General features: G+C 44.8%; 1 protein-coding gene across 2 annotated transcripts in view; it reads right to left on the bottom strand.

The window, feature by feature from the left end:
• Positions 1–16266, bottom strand: part of CENATAC (centrosomal AT-AC splicing factor) — a 34083-nt gene that overhangs the window by 4389 nt on the left and 13428 nt on the right. The window contains exons 4-8 of one of the 2 annotated variants that reach the window (XM_040425346.1): positions 15450–15516; positions 14014–14076; positions 11590–11651; positions 10082–10193; positions 9424–9454 (exon numbers count right to left, since the gene is read on the bottom strand). In XM_040425346.1, coding sequence (XP_040281280.1) covers positions 9424–9454; positions 10082–10193; positions 11590–11651; positions 14014–14076; positions 15450–15516 — 335 coding nt within the window. The remainder of the gene's footprint in view (positions 1–9423; positions 9455–10081; positions 10194–11589; positions 11652–14013; positions 14077–15449; positions 15517–16266) is intronic. The other variant, XM_040425357.1, reaches the window with a different exon arrangement.

Here is a 16266-nt window from a genome sequence, read left to right as displayed (position 1 = left end):
CAATCCATTGCCAGCCCAACTGCCATGTCTCCCACTCCACCAGTGCCATCAGATCAGCCCCTGCCTCCATGCCATGTCCCCCACTGCCATTCATTGCCATGTCCCCCTTCCCCAGTGCCTCAATGCCATCCACCATGTTCCCCACTCCCAGTGCCATCATCAGATCAGCCCCTCCATGCCATGTTCCCCATTCCCCTAGTGCCATCAGCCCCTCTATGCCATCCATTGCCATGTCCCCCTTCCCCAGTGCCTCCATGCCATCCATGTCCCCCACTCCCCCAGTGCCATCAGATCAGCACCTCCATGCAATATCCCCCACTCCCATCAGCAGCCCCTCCATGCCATGTCTCCCACTCCCCCAGTGCCATCAGATCAGCCCCTGCCTGCATGCCATCTGCCCCTCCGTGCCATCAATTGCCATGTCCCCATCCCCCAGTGCCTCCATGCCATCCACCATGTCCCCCACTCCTGCAGTGCCATTAGATCATCCCCTCCATGCCATGTCCCCCACCCAGCGCCATCAGCCCTTCTATGTCATCCATGTCCCATCCCCCACTCCCCCAGTGCCATCAGCAGCCCCTCCATGCCATGTCTCCCACAGTGCCATCAGATCAGCCCATGCCTGCATGCCATCTGCCCCTCCATGCCATCCATTGCCATGTCTCCCACTCCCCCAGTGCCATCAGATCAGCCCCTGCCTGCATGCCATCCATTGCCATGTCCCCATCCTCCAGTGCCTCCATGCCATCCACCATGTCCCCTACTCCTGCAGTGCCATTAGATCATCCCCTCCATGCCATGTCCCCCACCCAGCGCCATCAGCCCTTCTATGTCATCCATGTCCCATCCCCCACTCCCCCAGCGCCATCAGCCCCTCTTTGCCATTGCCATGATGATCATCCATTTCCTCCAGCGCCATCAGCCCAGTTCAAATCACAGGTGCCCCCTCCAAACCCCCCGCTAACTTTAAAACTTACCTTTCCTGGCACTGGCAGTGCGCTGACATGGAGTCCCGCAGGAGACGAACCGCATCTTCTTCCCAGCATGCACTGGGAGGGACCTGACGTGTCAGACAGCGTCAGCCAGCGAGCTGATAAGGTGTGCACGCAAGGCCCTGGCAGCGCGGTGCGGACGGGAGGCCACGGAGCGGTGTGTGAGAGGCTTCTCTTCACGCACGCTCCATGGTCACGTGATTTAAACGAATCCTCGATGCAGGGAAACTGCACTGAGGATTTTTTTGCCTCGATTACATCGATGAATCGTTTGACCACGGCATCTGAAGGGTAAAATGTGCGCAATCAGCCTTTAAAATAGCAGAAACCCCACAGCTATGGCACCCGTGCCATGTTTAAAGACTTAAGGGGTTACGCTCGAGTCCCTTTTTGCCATGGAGACTAAATAACTACACTCTCACTCAATACCTATATGCTGCAGATGCGCCGTTTTATTTAAGATTATTTTGCCTTTAATGATATGACTTCAAATAGTACACTTTGGTGTGCCATGAAAGCCACAGTAAGGGGACACATTAGGCTCCATTCCGACGTCCGTAGAATGTGTCCGCACCCGTTCCGCAATTATCCGGAATGGGTGCGGACCCATTCATTCTCTATGGGGCAGGAATGGATGCAGACAGCACACAGTGTGCTGTCTGCATCCGCATTTTTGGAGCGCGGCTTAGAACTTCCGGTCCACGGCTCCGGAAATAAATAGAACATGTCCTATTCTTGTCCGCAATAGGGGACAAGAATCGGCAGTTCTACGGGGGGGGGTAACGGCCGGGTGTATTTGCGGTAGGGATCGACCGATCTAGATTTTTTAGAGCAGATACCAATAATCTGAACTTTCAGGCCGATAGCCGATAATTTAGACCAATATTTTATATCTCATAATATATATTATATTAGTTGGTAGTCAGAGGTGGTGGAAATTTGCATTTGGCACTAGTATATTATAAATGTAAATGATAAATTAATAAAGCCCTTAGTTGGCAGTCAATTTATAATTTACTTTTGTAATATACTAGTGCCAAATGCCAATTTCTACACCATCCACCCCCCTCCTCACTGACTTTATTAACCCCCATCAGACCTCAGACCTTTATTAACCCCTGTCAGACCTCAGATGAATAAAATAAAATAAAAACTCCTCACCTCTCCTGCGCCGCGGCTCCTCTTCATCTCCGGGTCTGGCGTCTCTCTCCCCTGTGTTCTCCTGACAGCGTGCAGCGTCAGGTCATAGTGCGCACACCACATCCTGACGCTGTACGGGGTCAGGACAGTGCAGCGCGGGCCCCCATCAAAAAAGCCCAGAGAGGGTGAGTATCGGAAGTGCTCCCGGATCCCGATGCATACTAGTGAGCGCTTCCATAATGGAAGCGCTCACTAGTATACGCATTATTGGTATATCAGCAAGGTTAGATGCCAATACCAATAATGTACAAAATCCTGAATATCGGCCGATCCCTAATTTGCGGATCCGCAATACACTACGGACATGTGAATGGACCCTTATCCAACAATCCTCATTTGATAAGTGTAGACAATCCAAGCAGCTACAACTACAATTTCAATTGGCAGAACTGTATAGACAGAATAAATCGGCTTATTCAGCTGAACTGGCCCATAAGATATCCATAGTGCAAGGCGAACTACATAACTTACATTCATATCAGTATGATCTAGCTTTACGACGCCTTCGATAAAACACTATTGGTACGATAATAAAATCATGAGCCCTATTAGCTCGCTGACTTAAATCAAGAATCCCATACTTACACGGCCCAAATGGAACCAAAATTATGGATCCCAGGGGAATTGCTAATTCCTTTGCTTGCTACTATAATACCTTATACAACTTGAAAGACGATAATGCCACACACTGTGGCATTATCACTGTGGAATCGTGTCCTTTCTAAGCCAAGTCTCCTTACCTAGAATGTCCACAACACATGCACAGCAATTATCTGTGGAAATCACTGAACAGGAGGTAATGAAGCTTATTGATTCATTGCCTTTACATAAATCCCCGGGTCCAGATGGAATGACTGGTGAATTTTATAAGACTCAAACTCCTTATTGCTCCCTATTTAACTAAGGTGTCTAATGATGTGTTCAGAACAAGCAAATTACCATCAGAGATGTTAGAAGCACTGATTGTCACCCTACCTAAACCGGGGAAATCACAGGATAACTTTAGGCCTATTTTACTTCTGAACGTTAACTTAAAATTATATGCCAACATCTGGGCACAAAATGACTAAATGACATCCTCCCCACATTAATATGTAATGATCAAGTGGGCTTTGTGAAAGGGCGCCAGGCATTAGATGGGACCCGTAGATTTCTAAACATCTTGTCGGTGGTGGCTAAACGTCGGATGGCTTCTCTCTTTGGACGCAGAGAAGGCGTTCGATAGAATCCATTGGAGCTATATTGAGGAGGTACTTAAGAAATTTGGATTTTCCCTCCACTGTCTCCACTTGCCCCGATTATGGCATTGTACACCGACCCAATTGCTAAGCGTTTACTTCCGGTGCCATCTCAGACCCATTCACCATCTCCAATGGAGTTAAACAAGGGTGCTCACTGTCCCCTATAATTTTTGACATGGTTATGGAACCCTTAGCTTAACACATTAGGTCATCTCTGGATATTGTGGGTATTGTGGGTATTAGAATAGGTCCAGAAGACAAAAAAATTGGTCTCTTTGCAGACGATGTTCTTATCTGCCTTCACAAGAGCGTGATGGGTTAGGTCCAGATGCGTTCAGTGAAACTTGCACCATTTTGAAAGCAAGTTCAGTCAGTTTTGTCTGCGATTGAGTTCAGTTTTTTCCACGTGAGTGCAATGCGTTTTTCATGCGAGTGATAAAAAAAACTGAAGGTTTACAAACATCTCCTAGCAACCATCGGTGAAAAACACATTGCATCCGCACTTGCTTCCAGATGCAATGCGTTTTTCACTGAAGCCCCATTCACTTCTATGGGGCCAGGACTGCGTGAAAAACACAGAATATAGAACATGCTGCATTTTTCACGCAATGCAGAACTGATGCGCGGAAAACTCGCTCTTGTGAAAGTTGCCTTAGGGTACTTTCACACTTGCGGCAGGACGGATCCGACAGGCTGTTCACCATGTCGGATCCGTCCTGCCGAACGGCCGCTCCGTCCCCATTGACTATAATGGGGACGGGGGCGGAGCTCCGGCGCAGCACGGCGAGAGCCGCCGGACTAAAAAGTCGGACATGCAGGACTTTTAGTCCGGCGGCCTTTCGCCGTGCACCGCCGGAGCTCCGCCCCCGTCCCTATTATAGTCAATGGGGACGGAGCGGCCGTCCGGCGGCACGGCGAAATAGCGGAAGGACGGATCCGACATGGTGAACAGCCTGTCGGATCCGTCCTGCCGCAAGTGTGAAAGTAGCCTTAGTAAGCCAGAAACATTACCACCTGTGATGGATATACTTTAACAATTTACCAAAGTTAGCTACTGTAAGTGCAATACTACCAAATACTTAGCCCTAGGGATAGATGAGGAGCTACAATTACTCTTACAGCAGCAATACCCCTTTCGATGGACTACTGAGGGAGTTCCATATTTGGGGATAACTTTAACATTCCCTCCCACTAAGCTTCAGATCACAAATTACCAGACCTTAACTAAACTCCTTACTGACAACAAATCTTTCGACGTATCCCATCTCTTGGTTGGGTCGTATTGTTGCTGTCAAGATGTTTCTACTCCCTAAGAAATTATATTATTCCCGTTTACCTATTTTTGTCCCCTGCCAAGTCATTAAACGAATGCAAAGCATATTACTTAATTTCATTTGGGCGAATGATAGACCGTGAGTACCTGCCTCTAACTATTTCTCCCTATAAAACATGGAGGTCTGGGATGCCCATCTATTTCTGATGTACTATAAAGCAACCATCTTAGACCAGCTGAAACAATGGATAAAGGATACTAGTAAACAATGGGTGAATATGGAGAACCACTTAGTCGAGACAACCAACATGAAGTTTTTTCTGTGGAGCACCACTATGAGCGGAAAGCCTCATCTATCCCCCTGACTTCCTTTCCAAATGGGAATCAATCTGTGGTCCAAGTGTTCCTTTATTAGGACATTAGTTCCCCTACGACGTCCTGCTACTCCATTAAAGGTCCTACAAACACTAATCCCAGACCTTGACTTATTGGGATGGATAAACAAAGGGATAGACACACTAGGGAAGATTCTTAAAGACCAGTTATTTCTTCCTTTCTCACAGATTATGGAAAACTTTGGAATTGAGAGATTTCTAGAAGTATCTCCAGTTAAGACATTTGTTGCACACAATACAACATTCTTCTACTCCACCCACTACATCTTTAGGTAAGAGAGGTTTGTCCAAAAGCTATCAGGCGATATTATCTCTCCATGCGTCAAAGTCCATTCCAAACCAAATGGGAATCCGATCTGGGATACTCCTTCACCACAGAGCAGTGGCATCATGTATTCACGCTTAGTGTCACCACTTCCAAATGTATCAATCATTTGGAGGCAACGAGAAAGCCACTATACAGGTGGTACTACACACCATATCGCTTATCTAGGATCTTTCCTCAGACCTCCCCAATTTGTTGGCGTTGCAATAAAGAGGTTGGAACACTGTTGCACATCTGGTGGCACTGCTCTGGACTGGGGAACTTCTGGAATAATATAGCTCTTTGTTTAGACAAGTAATTGGAACTAGACTCCCATGGGGCTCAGAAGTGGCTTTACATTCTTTAGGATTTGAGAATTTGTCTATTGAAGATATCACCATCACATCTCACGTCCTTACAGTAACTAGGACATTAATTGCACAATGATGGAAAACCACCAACTTTAGCAGAGGTAATTAATAAACTACACAATGGAAGAGATCATTGCTAACCAACTCGGTAAGGCTGCAATGACTGCAGAGAGATGGGAGACATGGAGGCCATTTATGGAGTACATACAAGGCCTGATCTCCTCTAATTATTATGCCTTTTTATTTTCTTACTAGCAGAAGGACCCGGCTTTGCACGGGTATATTTTTATCTACTTTCGGGTCCGCAATTCCGATACCGAAAAAAAATAGAACATGTCCTATTCTTGTCTGCAAGTGCCAACAATGTGCGGTCCGCAAATTGCGGAATGCCCATTGCCGGTGTCAGTGTTTTGTGGATCCGCAAAACACACACAGCAGGGACGAAAAATGGTTGGGTTGTTATGGAAACCTGGAGTAAAACTGTGTGTATGTGGAGACTAAGGGCCTGCCAGCTTCTATTGGCTGATAAGAGACATGTGACTGTGTATGGCAGTTGGGACATGAAGAGAAAGACTTGCAGGCTTCTATTGGCTAATGCATTTTTTGGGAATATCTCAGGAACGGTACGTCCCAGAGAGCAGAGACCCGGTCTTAAACTTTCCTGGACACCTGATGTACCTGTGTGCCAAATTTAGTGAAGCTCGGTCCAGTCGTTTGGTCGTGCATAAAGAACAGACAGGACGTCGGGACAGACAGAAACTCATTGAGTACTGGCATGTTACCTCCACAGTATGCTTTCCCAGATAGTAAGTGATGTGTACCAAGTGTAGTAGAAATTAATCTATGAGTTTTTGGAATTACAGAGCAATATGTGTGTAGCAAAAACAGTTGGAGCATGCAAACTCCATGCAGCTGCTGTGTAGGGGCGTATGACCCCCCACAAGATTTATTTCCAGGTAGCAAGGGATGTGTATACCAAGTTTCGTGGAATTCGATGGTTGCTATTTTGAGTGATCCCGGTTAATTAAGGTTCGTTGTTTGACTCAGGGGATTCCCAGATTTGGGGGACAAGAAATAGTACAGTTAATATTAGTCATTTTACTAGGCAATATAGGTTTGCTCTATTCAGGATACTGCGCACTACCTGGTTCCCCTGCTTGAAAAGGACCACAGGTGCGTGCCAATATGTAAACCAAGATTACCTTGCTATTGAATCTTCCTCCGTCGTCTCTGCTTTTCCTCTATTGCAGGCTTATCTTCAGGGTTTAGCGGGTTTGGGATCTTTCTACTAGAGCACGCCCCGGCCGGTGGCATTGCTCCGTACTAGTGAATTGAAAGCTCGCGCTCACGTGAAGCGACCTAGTGACATCAATATATGGGCTACGGATCGTTACGAGTGCCAAACCACCAACGCGCTTCAGACAATGCAGTGTCCTTCATCAGGGAATCAATCTGGCACTTGTAGATACCACCCTTATATACCTGCTTGGTTTTCATGTCTTAACCCTTAATGTACCGCATCTCGCTTTCATCTCAGCAATGCTATTCTTCTCATTCTATTTTCCCCCTATTAATCAAAAGCAAACAATTCTCTTTCAGCATTTAAACCCATCGGTACCAGTGTGTTCATATTAAAAACCCGCCTTGTTTCAGTTCTCAACATGCTTTTAATATACTCACCTCCCAGCTCATCCATCTTAACTATTTCCAACCCATAAAAAAAAATAAAAAAAAAAAAAAAAAAAAAAAAAAAATCGACCCTTCAAAACTTTCCTTCATGTTTTTCTATATAGTGCCTCGATAATGGATACCCCTTAAATCTTCTTTGGATGTTCTATACATGTTCTCCCATTCTCTTTTTTAATTTGTTTCTTCGTAGTTGTCTATCGAAAAGCAAGAAATGTAGGGAATATGGCGGCATCCACAAGAGAATGTGCGGCAATAGAAAGGTGGAAAATAAAGGCTTACCAAAAAGCTTTTACCCATGTAAAAGATGTTTGGGGTGTAAAAAATCCCCCAAAAATAAACAAATTCAGATAGAGAATAGAGATGGTTCATATAAATATAAAAATCAGGGAACATGTAATAGTCGGGGGGTAATATACACAATTACATGTCCCTGTGATAAGGTCTATATTGGCCGTACGAAGAGACAACTAAAGAAGAGAATGGGAGAACATGTATAGAACATCCAAAGAAGATTTGAGGGGCATCCATTATCGAGGCACTATATAGAAAAACATGAAGGAAAGTTTGAAGGGTCATTTTTTATGGTTTGGATATAGTTAAGATGGATGAACTGGGAGGTGATTATATTAAAAGCATGTCAAGAACAGAAACAAGGTGGATTTATGAACACACTGGTACCAATGGGTTTAAATGCTGAAATAGAATTGTTTGCTTTTAATTAATTGGGGGAAATTAGAAAATAGAATGAGAAGAATAGCGTTGCTGAGATGAAAGCAAGATACGGTACATTAAGGGTTAAGACATGAAAACCGAGCAGGTATATAAGGGTGGTGTCTACAAGTGCCAGATTGATACCCTGACGAAGGACACTGCATTGTCCGAAACGGGTTGGATATTTTGGCAGTCTTAACGATCCGTAGCTCGTATAGTGATGTCACTAGGTCGCTCCACGTGAGCTTTCAATTCACTAGTTCGGAGCAATGCCACCGGCTGGAGCGTGCTCAAATAGAAAGATACCAAACCCACCAAACCCTGAAGATAAGGCCTCTTTCACACAAACATAAGGGCTCCGTGCCCGTGCTGCGGACCGCAAATTGCGGTCTGCAATGCACGGACACCAACCATGGGGCAGCCGCATGCAGATCGCAGACCCATTCACTTGAATGGGGTCCGCGATCCGTCTGTTCCGCAAAAATATAGACCAAGTTCTATCTTCTTGTGGAACGGAAGCACGGAACGGAACACCACAGAAGCACTTGATAGTACTTCAGTGGAGTTCCATTCAGTGCTTCTGTTCAGCATCTCCGGATTTGCGGACCCATTCGAGTGAATGGGTCCACATCCGTGATGCGGAATACACACGGCTGGTGACCCGTGTATTGCTGAACCGCCGTATGCGGTCCGCAGCGCGGGCACGGAGCTCTTACATTCGTGTGAAAGAGGCCTTAGCCTGCAATAGAGGAAAAGCAGAGACCACGGAGGAAGATTCAATAGCAAGGTAATCTTGGTTTACATATTGGCACGCACCTGTGGTCCTTTTCAAGCAGGGGAACCAGGGAGGATAGCGGGGTAAGTAGTGCGCGATATCCTGAATAGAGTTGTTTTACAGTGAGGCATTTTTAGCAGTAGGTATTGCAGTACTGTAGCATAAAATATAGGGAGTATCAGCGCCAGTGGACTATTGAAATTACAAATGAATATATGTTTGCTATTATATTTCTTTTTTCTGGAAATATATGATTTTGTTTGTAATGTGTTTGAAATTTCACAAAATTAAAAAACAATGTTACAAAAATAACTAATAATAATAAATATAGAAAAATCTACACACATTGTATCCTGGAAAATCAGAAGCAGAACCTTCCAACACTTGTATAGTGAACCTGTTAAACTGTGCCTACAGATGCATGTACCCATGCCGTCCCTTGATCCAAGGGTGTAGAAATATTATTTCTTACCTGAATGAACATTGCCCTGGTCGGAGATTACCTAAAGAGACAAAAAAGCCATTAAGTTATGGAAAAAAAATTATACATTTTAATTATTTATTTTACGTACATATATAGCGTTGACCTATTCTGCAGCAATTTACAGACATCATCATCCCCAATGGGCTCACAATCTAAGTCCCCTATCAGTCTGTCTTTGGAGTGTGAGAGAAAACCAGAAAACCCGGAGGAAACCCCCACAAACACAGGGAGAACATACAAACGCAATGCAGATGGTTGTCCTTGGTCGGATCCGAACCTAGGACCCCAGTGCTACAAGCCGGGAGAAAGGTGATCGTGGTGATCAAAGTGGCTGTCAAGCCAGCTGGAGACCTAGTGAAGAACCCCAGGCCTTTCATCTTAGCATTCCTGTTAAGTCCTACGTCAGTCCCACAGAAGTGCATGGAATGGAAGATTGACGTGCACTACCACTCTATTCAGAAAGGGAAGACATGTGTTCGGGATCGTTGGACAGAGGGTCCCCAAGCCCTGTTGCAAAGTGATAAATGCTGTGTGTGGGATAACCCTATTTTCACTCCACTAGCCACCAACATTTTTTCACGGACCAGTACCACAGAGCCACACACACAGCTCCACCATATACAGGAATTTGTAAAAGACATATTACCTGCTGACCGATATATGTGAGAGATGGAGCTCCTGCCATGCCTGGGGCTTCGTGTAGAAGAGATTGCTGGTTGCTGGGCCCAGGTGGTTCAAAGTCTTCAAGTGACGTTCTGCTAGAAACAGACAATGTGAATAGACAGCCTATAAATAATAGCTTTACAGATGAGAGTTCACTAATCCATGAAGGTTAGGTTTCCTGGTGCTGCCAACTTCCTCAAGCAATTCAATAAGGGGCTTTCAATGGAGTTCAAGCTTCATGAGGGATTGCTTCTACCACCTGGAACTATGACTTCCCAAATCCCTAAGTAAACATCATGGCTGACCTCCATCTTCAGCCTTAAAAATAGTTCAGAGAAAACGGGCCTAAGATGTAGTAAGGAGTTTTTCGAGAGCTTATGGTTAAAGGGGTTAAATCAGGAAAAATATTTATGACTAATCCTCGGGATAGGTCATCAGTATCAGATCTGCGGGGGTGTGACACCTGGGACCCCCGACAATCAGCTGTTAGAAGAGGCCTTGAGCGCCAAATCCTCTTCCTAGGCCAGTGACATCACTGTACATCAGTCACATGACCTTGTTGCAGCTCAGCCCCATTCAAGTCAATAGGGCTAAGCTGCAATACCAAGTACTGCCACTATACGATGTGCAGTGCTGTGCATGGAAAGATGCCAGAAGCCCGCATTGCTCACCAGAGCTACAGCGAGTGCAGTGGATCCCTAAAACAGCTGATTGGTGGGGGTGCCAGGACTTGGACCCCCGCTGATGTGATAATGGTGACCTATCCTGAGGATAAGTCATCATTATGTTTTCCAGGATAACCCCTTTTAAAGGCTATGGACACTTTGGGGTGCATTTATTATTATTATTATTATTATTATTATTAATAAGTTCTAATTATTTGGGGCTAAGAAATTTTTTATTTTCTTTTATAAAGACCAACCCCAAAAAATAATGTCCACATTTTTCCCTCTACAGCCTTCACTTTTACTGCACCTGCAGACTGGTCCTTTTCAGTTGATACATTCAGGAGCTGTTCTGACAGCTCATATTTCTAGTAATGATATGCCATCAATGTCAGACAGGTGCGGGTCCCACTCCTATCTCCAGAACGGGACCACCAAAGTGGACAGAGAGCAGCCATGCATGCATGGCCTCCCTGTTTTCACCACTAGGGGGAATTCCGAATATAGCAGAGTTTCGTGTGTGTTGGGGGTTGGGAGGGATAGCCGCCAGCCGATCGAGCAGACAAACAACAGCTATTTAATGTGTATGGCTAGCCTAAATGTGGCCATATACAATAGACAGAAGTTGGTTGTTGGTTGAACAAACGATCATCTGGTGAACGTTCCTTTCACAGACACAACCATACCACAAAAAGCATTATCCCGTCGATCTGGTCTTGGAAGACTAAACTGGTGAGGGGAGAAAAGCCATTTGTGATACTAGCCATCAGTGTACTGTCCACGCCTAATGGCTTACACAATTATAAACCCAACTGCATCTCCTTACCTGCCCAGGACATCATCGTTGCTCCAGGCTTCATCCTCCTCTCCAGTAAGCGGAGTTTCAGGCTGGGTGTTATTCAGGAATTATTAACATTTTCTCAATTATTTTTTAAAAATATTTCTCAAATCCTGAAATATACTTAGTAGAACACGTTATTGCCTTGTGAGGGTGGCTTATATGTACACCTCCCCTGTGTACATCTATCAGTGATTGACCACCATCTCTGTATACACACTTGTATTGCACCAGCAGATTATCTGACCAATATCTGTCCAATCAGACCAATAGTTGGTGTATATAACAAAAGATCTGTGTGTAATTGGCCATCTGACCAATGATTGGGCAGATAATCTGTTGGTGTACTATAGGCCTTACACAGAGAATACTATCAATCACTAACACCTCCCCCGTGTACAGTTATCAGTGACCAGCAGCTATCTCTGTATACACACTTACACAGAGTATGCCATCAATCACTGGTACCTCCCCCCTGTGTACAGCTATCAGTGACTGACAGCTCTCTCTGTATACACACTTAAGGTTGTACTACACAGCCCGATGTGGGAGACGATTATCGGGAGAGAAGAGTTCCCTCCCGGCAATCCCCTGCTCACTAGTGGAGAATACCGCTGCTATTATATGCAGCGATCTCCTCCGCAGCATGGAGAGGAGTGATGGCATAGCGATCACTTGTCCCCATGCTGTATAGCGGTTTGCTGGCAGCAGATCGTGATTAGACACCAAGATCTGCCGCCTGCAAACGATAATTTTTTAACACGTCAAAAGATTTGGATTGCCAGATGATCGAGCGTTTGCTCATTCCCTCACAAATTGTAAGCTCTTGTGAGCAGGGCCCTCACTCCTAGTGTTTCAGCTGTATATTAGCCAGTTACGTTGTGACATTTTCCGATTTGTACATGAACCCTCTGAATTTGTAAAGCGCTACGGAATATGGTGGCGCTATATAAATAAAGATTATTACTATTCACCTGGCAATCGGCGGCAATATTACAACACCAGATCGGAAGGGGTAATACCGGCTTTACACAGAGAATGCTATCAATCACTGATAAGATGGCCCCTGTGTACAACTGAGCTCAAAAAGACAATAGTAGATGTAAATTTATATATTAGAAATTTTTCTGAATTTTTTCCCACAAAACTGATATAATCTGCTCAGCGTCTCCTGTTCTATGACCTGATGCCTGCAGATTGCACTGAATTTCGTGGAGACAGGTGCTCTTTAAGTCATCTGCCACATGAAATGTATGATGCACGGTTTCTACAAGACTGTTTATAGAACTGCAGAAAATCTTGCAGACTGAACCAGAGGAATCAAGTTGTCCTTCTGTATTCTTCTATCATCCAATTCTAGGCCTCTTCACTTCCGCCTTTCAGCTTTAGTCTCTCCCTCTGGTAGGGATAATCACGGTCCCAATGCCTGGTCCTGAAATCTCATGCACATGCCGGTCCGAGTTCAATTGGCACAGTTCGGATCTCAGGAGTGGGGACAGCAGAATGCCAGTTACTGCGAATAAATCGACTGAACTCTCACCGATGCATGCAAGAGACTTGGACTCAACATCAGCCCTACCAGTCAGTATATGCCCGATTTACTGGGGTTGACCATGCTAACCGTTTTTTCTTCTGGTTTTATCACATTTGTTTGCCATCAGGGAATGAGAACAGAAGTATCCAGTCTATCCAGGCAATGTTGCCTCCCATCTAGCATTCTTGCTCCCCTCCAATCTATCCTCAACTCCGGTTAATCTACCTCTCTCCTTGTTTCCCCTCTGCCAATCTCTTCACTCACATCCTATTGCCCAAATTCAGTTTCAGTTTAATAAAACACCAACGACTACATATAAGGCCACCCACAACCTGTCCCCAACGTACATCTCTGACCTGCTTTCCAGATTCCCACACGCAATCTCCGATCCTCAAAGGACCTCCTTCATTGTTCTCCTGTCATCTGTTCTTCAAACGATCGTCTACAAGATTTCTCACGTACCTCTCCCCTACTCTGGAACTCGCTACCCAAACACATTAGGCTCTCCCCCAACATCCAAACCTTCAAAAGTAACCTGAAAACCCACCTCTTCGGGAAAGCGAAACACCTACAATAAGCATGTTGCTATCACACGGCCCAGATGGGCAACTTTTACCCTCACCTACTGGGTTCACCCCCTTCCCTTGTAGATTGTAAGCCCTTGCGGGCAGAGTCCTGTCACCCTCTACATGATCTGCACCACACGGCTAATGAGCTATTGGACCTTGTGCTGATTCTAAAGCCTGTTTCTAAAACCAAAACTGAAATGGACTGTAGATAACAGTGTGTAATGTACAATACACGGACGTAATGCCAGATGCTACACAACCAAGTCTGCTTTGATGTGGATACTTTTCTGTGACTTTCTTGAAACAAACCTCTAGGGCTGTCTTCAACATTTCCATCCTGGACTGTTCCGCTTGCCGAATCTGACTAGCAATCTAAGAAAAAAAAAAGAAAAAGTAAAAAAATAGGTTAAAATTCCTTATTTTTAAAACATTTTGTAATAATAAAGCAGAATATAGACATCGATTCTATATGCATATTGCACTCACTCCCCTGCGGTTCAGCCTCCCATCGGCTACTGATAAGAGACCACCTCAAATGTTATGTGTCATCCTGCCCCCCCCCTTCCTCTCTGCTACACTATCAGTCCCATGACGCAAGCATGACCACCACTCCATTCAACTTAAAGGGGCTGGCGGAGGTAGAGTACAAGCGCTCGGCTATCTCCTGCAGCTTTATACAGTTGAATGGAGCAGCAGACAGGCAACAGTCCTCGGTCTCAAAGACAAAGTTCCAGTGCCTGTATGAGGGACACGGATCCCTACAGACTTAAGGAGTTGTGTCACTTCAGCAAATAACATTCTCTACATGATAAATGCTAATACAAGGCACTTAATAATGAATTGTGATGGTCCATATTGCTTCCATTTCTGGCTGGATTCATTTTTCTATCACATTATGCATTGCTAGTTTCCATGGTTCCGACCACCCTGCAAGCCATCAGCGGTGGTTGCGCTTGCACACTATAGAAAAAACACCAGCCTATGAGCGCTTCCACGGTCCTGGCCACCAAAGAGGACGGCACTTTTTCCTATCGTGTGCAAGCACGACCACCGCTGATGGATTGCAGGGTGGTCGTAACCATGGAAACAAGCAGTGTATAATGTGATGGAAAAAATGAATCAAGCCGGCAAAGGAAGCAATATGGACAATCACAGTACATTAATAAGTGCCTTGCATTAACTTTCTCTACATGATATATGCCACTTGCTGAAGTGACAAGTAAGCGGCTGAAGCTTCCCTTTAAATGGGCTGTCTAACTTCAAAAAACCAGAGAATTCTAATGGAAGGGGTGCTCTGTTTAGAATCCTCATCCCTTGGCCATAACGGAGCGCACTTACAAAGAGCGTGTCTCTCTCTCTCTGGAGGACCTGTCCATTCATTACGCATATATCCCATTAATTTGTATGGGCACTGTGTAATGTTTCTTTTCCCCTATGGTGGCGCTGCAGGGAAATCAAACATTTCAAGATTTCCCCACAGATTATAGCTGACCGCTGGGGGCCCCAGCAGTGGATCATAAAGATTGTCCAAAGAAATGAAACCCTCTAACAAGAAGCCTAAACAGCAGCGGCAGAAGTTGGTATACTTCTCAATAACGTGTATTTCCCTCAAGCCCTGAAGGATATCATTTACTTCCTTGTTTTTCTACCTAAAAGAAAAAGTTTACTTCTTCTCCGAGAACTAGCCTAATTCATGTTCCAGTGGTCAAGCCAGTCAGGAGGGATTCTCTCCACTCCTTGGTTACCTGCTTAATGAGAACGTTTTCCGTCTCCTCGTAGCTTTCCAAGGCTTTGGTGACCGAGGACTTGAACCTATTGACAGAAAAGCATTGCACAGGCTGAAATCGGCCAAACCATCATAAACCAAATCAAATATAAAGCAAATACAGGGAGTGCAGAATTATTAGGCAAGTTGTATTTTTGAGGATTAATTTTATTATTGAACAACAACCATGTTCTCAATGAACCCAAAAAACTCATTAATATCAAAGCTGAATATTTTTGGAAGTAGTTTTTAGTTTGTTTTTAGTTTTAGCTATTTTAGGGGGATATCTGTGTGTGCAGGTGACTATTACTGTGCATAATTATTAGGCAACTTAACAAAAAACAAATATATACCCATTTCCATTATTTATTTTTACCAGTGAAACCAATATAACATCTCAACATTCACAAATATACATTTCTGACATTCAAAAACAAAACAAAAACAAATCAGTGACCAATATAGCCACCTTTCTTTGCAAGGACACTCAAAAGCCTGCCATCCATGGATTCTGTCAGTGTTTTGATCTGTTCACCATCAACATTGCGTGCAGCAGCAACCACAGCCTCCCAGACACTGTTCAGAGAGGTGTACTGTTTTCCCTCCTTGTAAATCTCACATTTGATGATGGACCACAGGTTCTCAATGGGGTTCAGATCAGGTGAACAAGGAGGCCATGTCATTAGATTTTCTTCTTTTATACCCTTTCTTGCCAGCCACGCTGTGGAGTACTTGGACGCGTGTGATGGAGCATTGTCCTGCATGAAAATCATGTTTTTCTTGAAGGATGCAGACTT

This window comes from Bufo bufo, chromosome 1 (genome assembly GCF_905171765.1).
Source record: "Bufo bufo chromosome 1, aBufBuf1.1, whole genome shotgun sequence".
NCBI lineage: Eukaryota > Metazoa > Chordata > Amphibia > Anura > Bufonidae > Bufo > Bufo bufo.
This window is presented reverse-complemented; position numbering and strand designations above follow the sequence as displayed.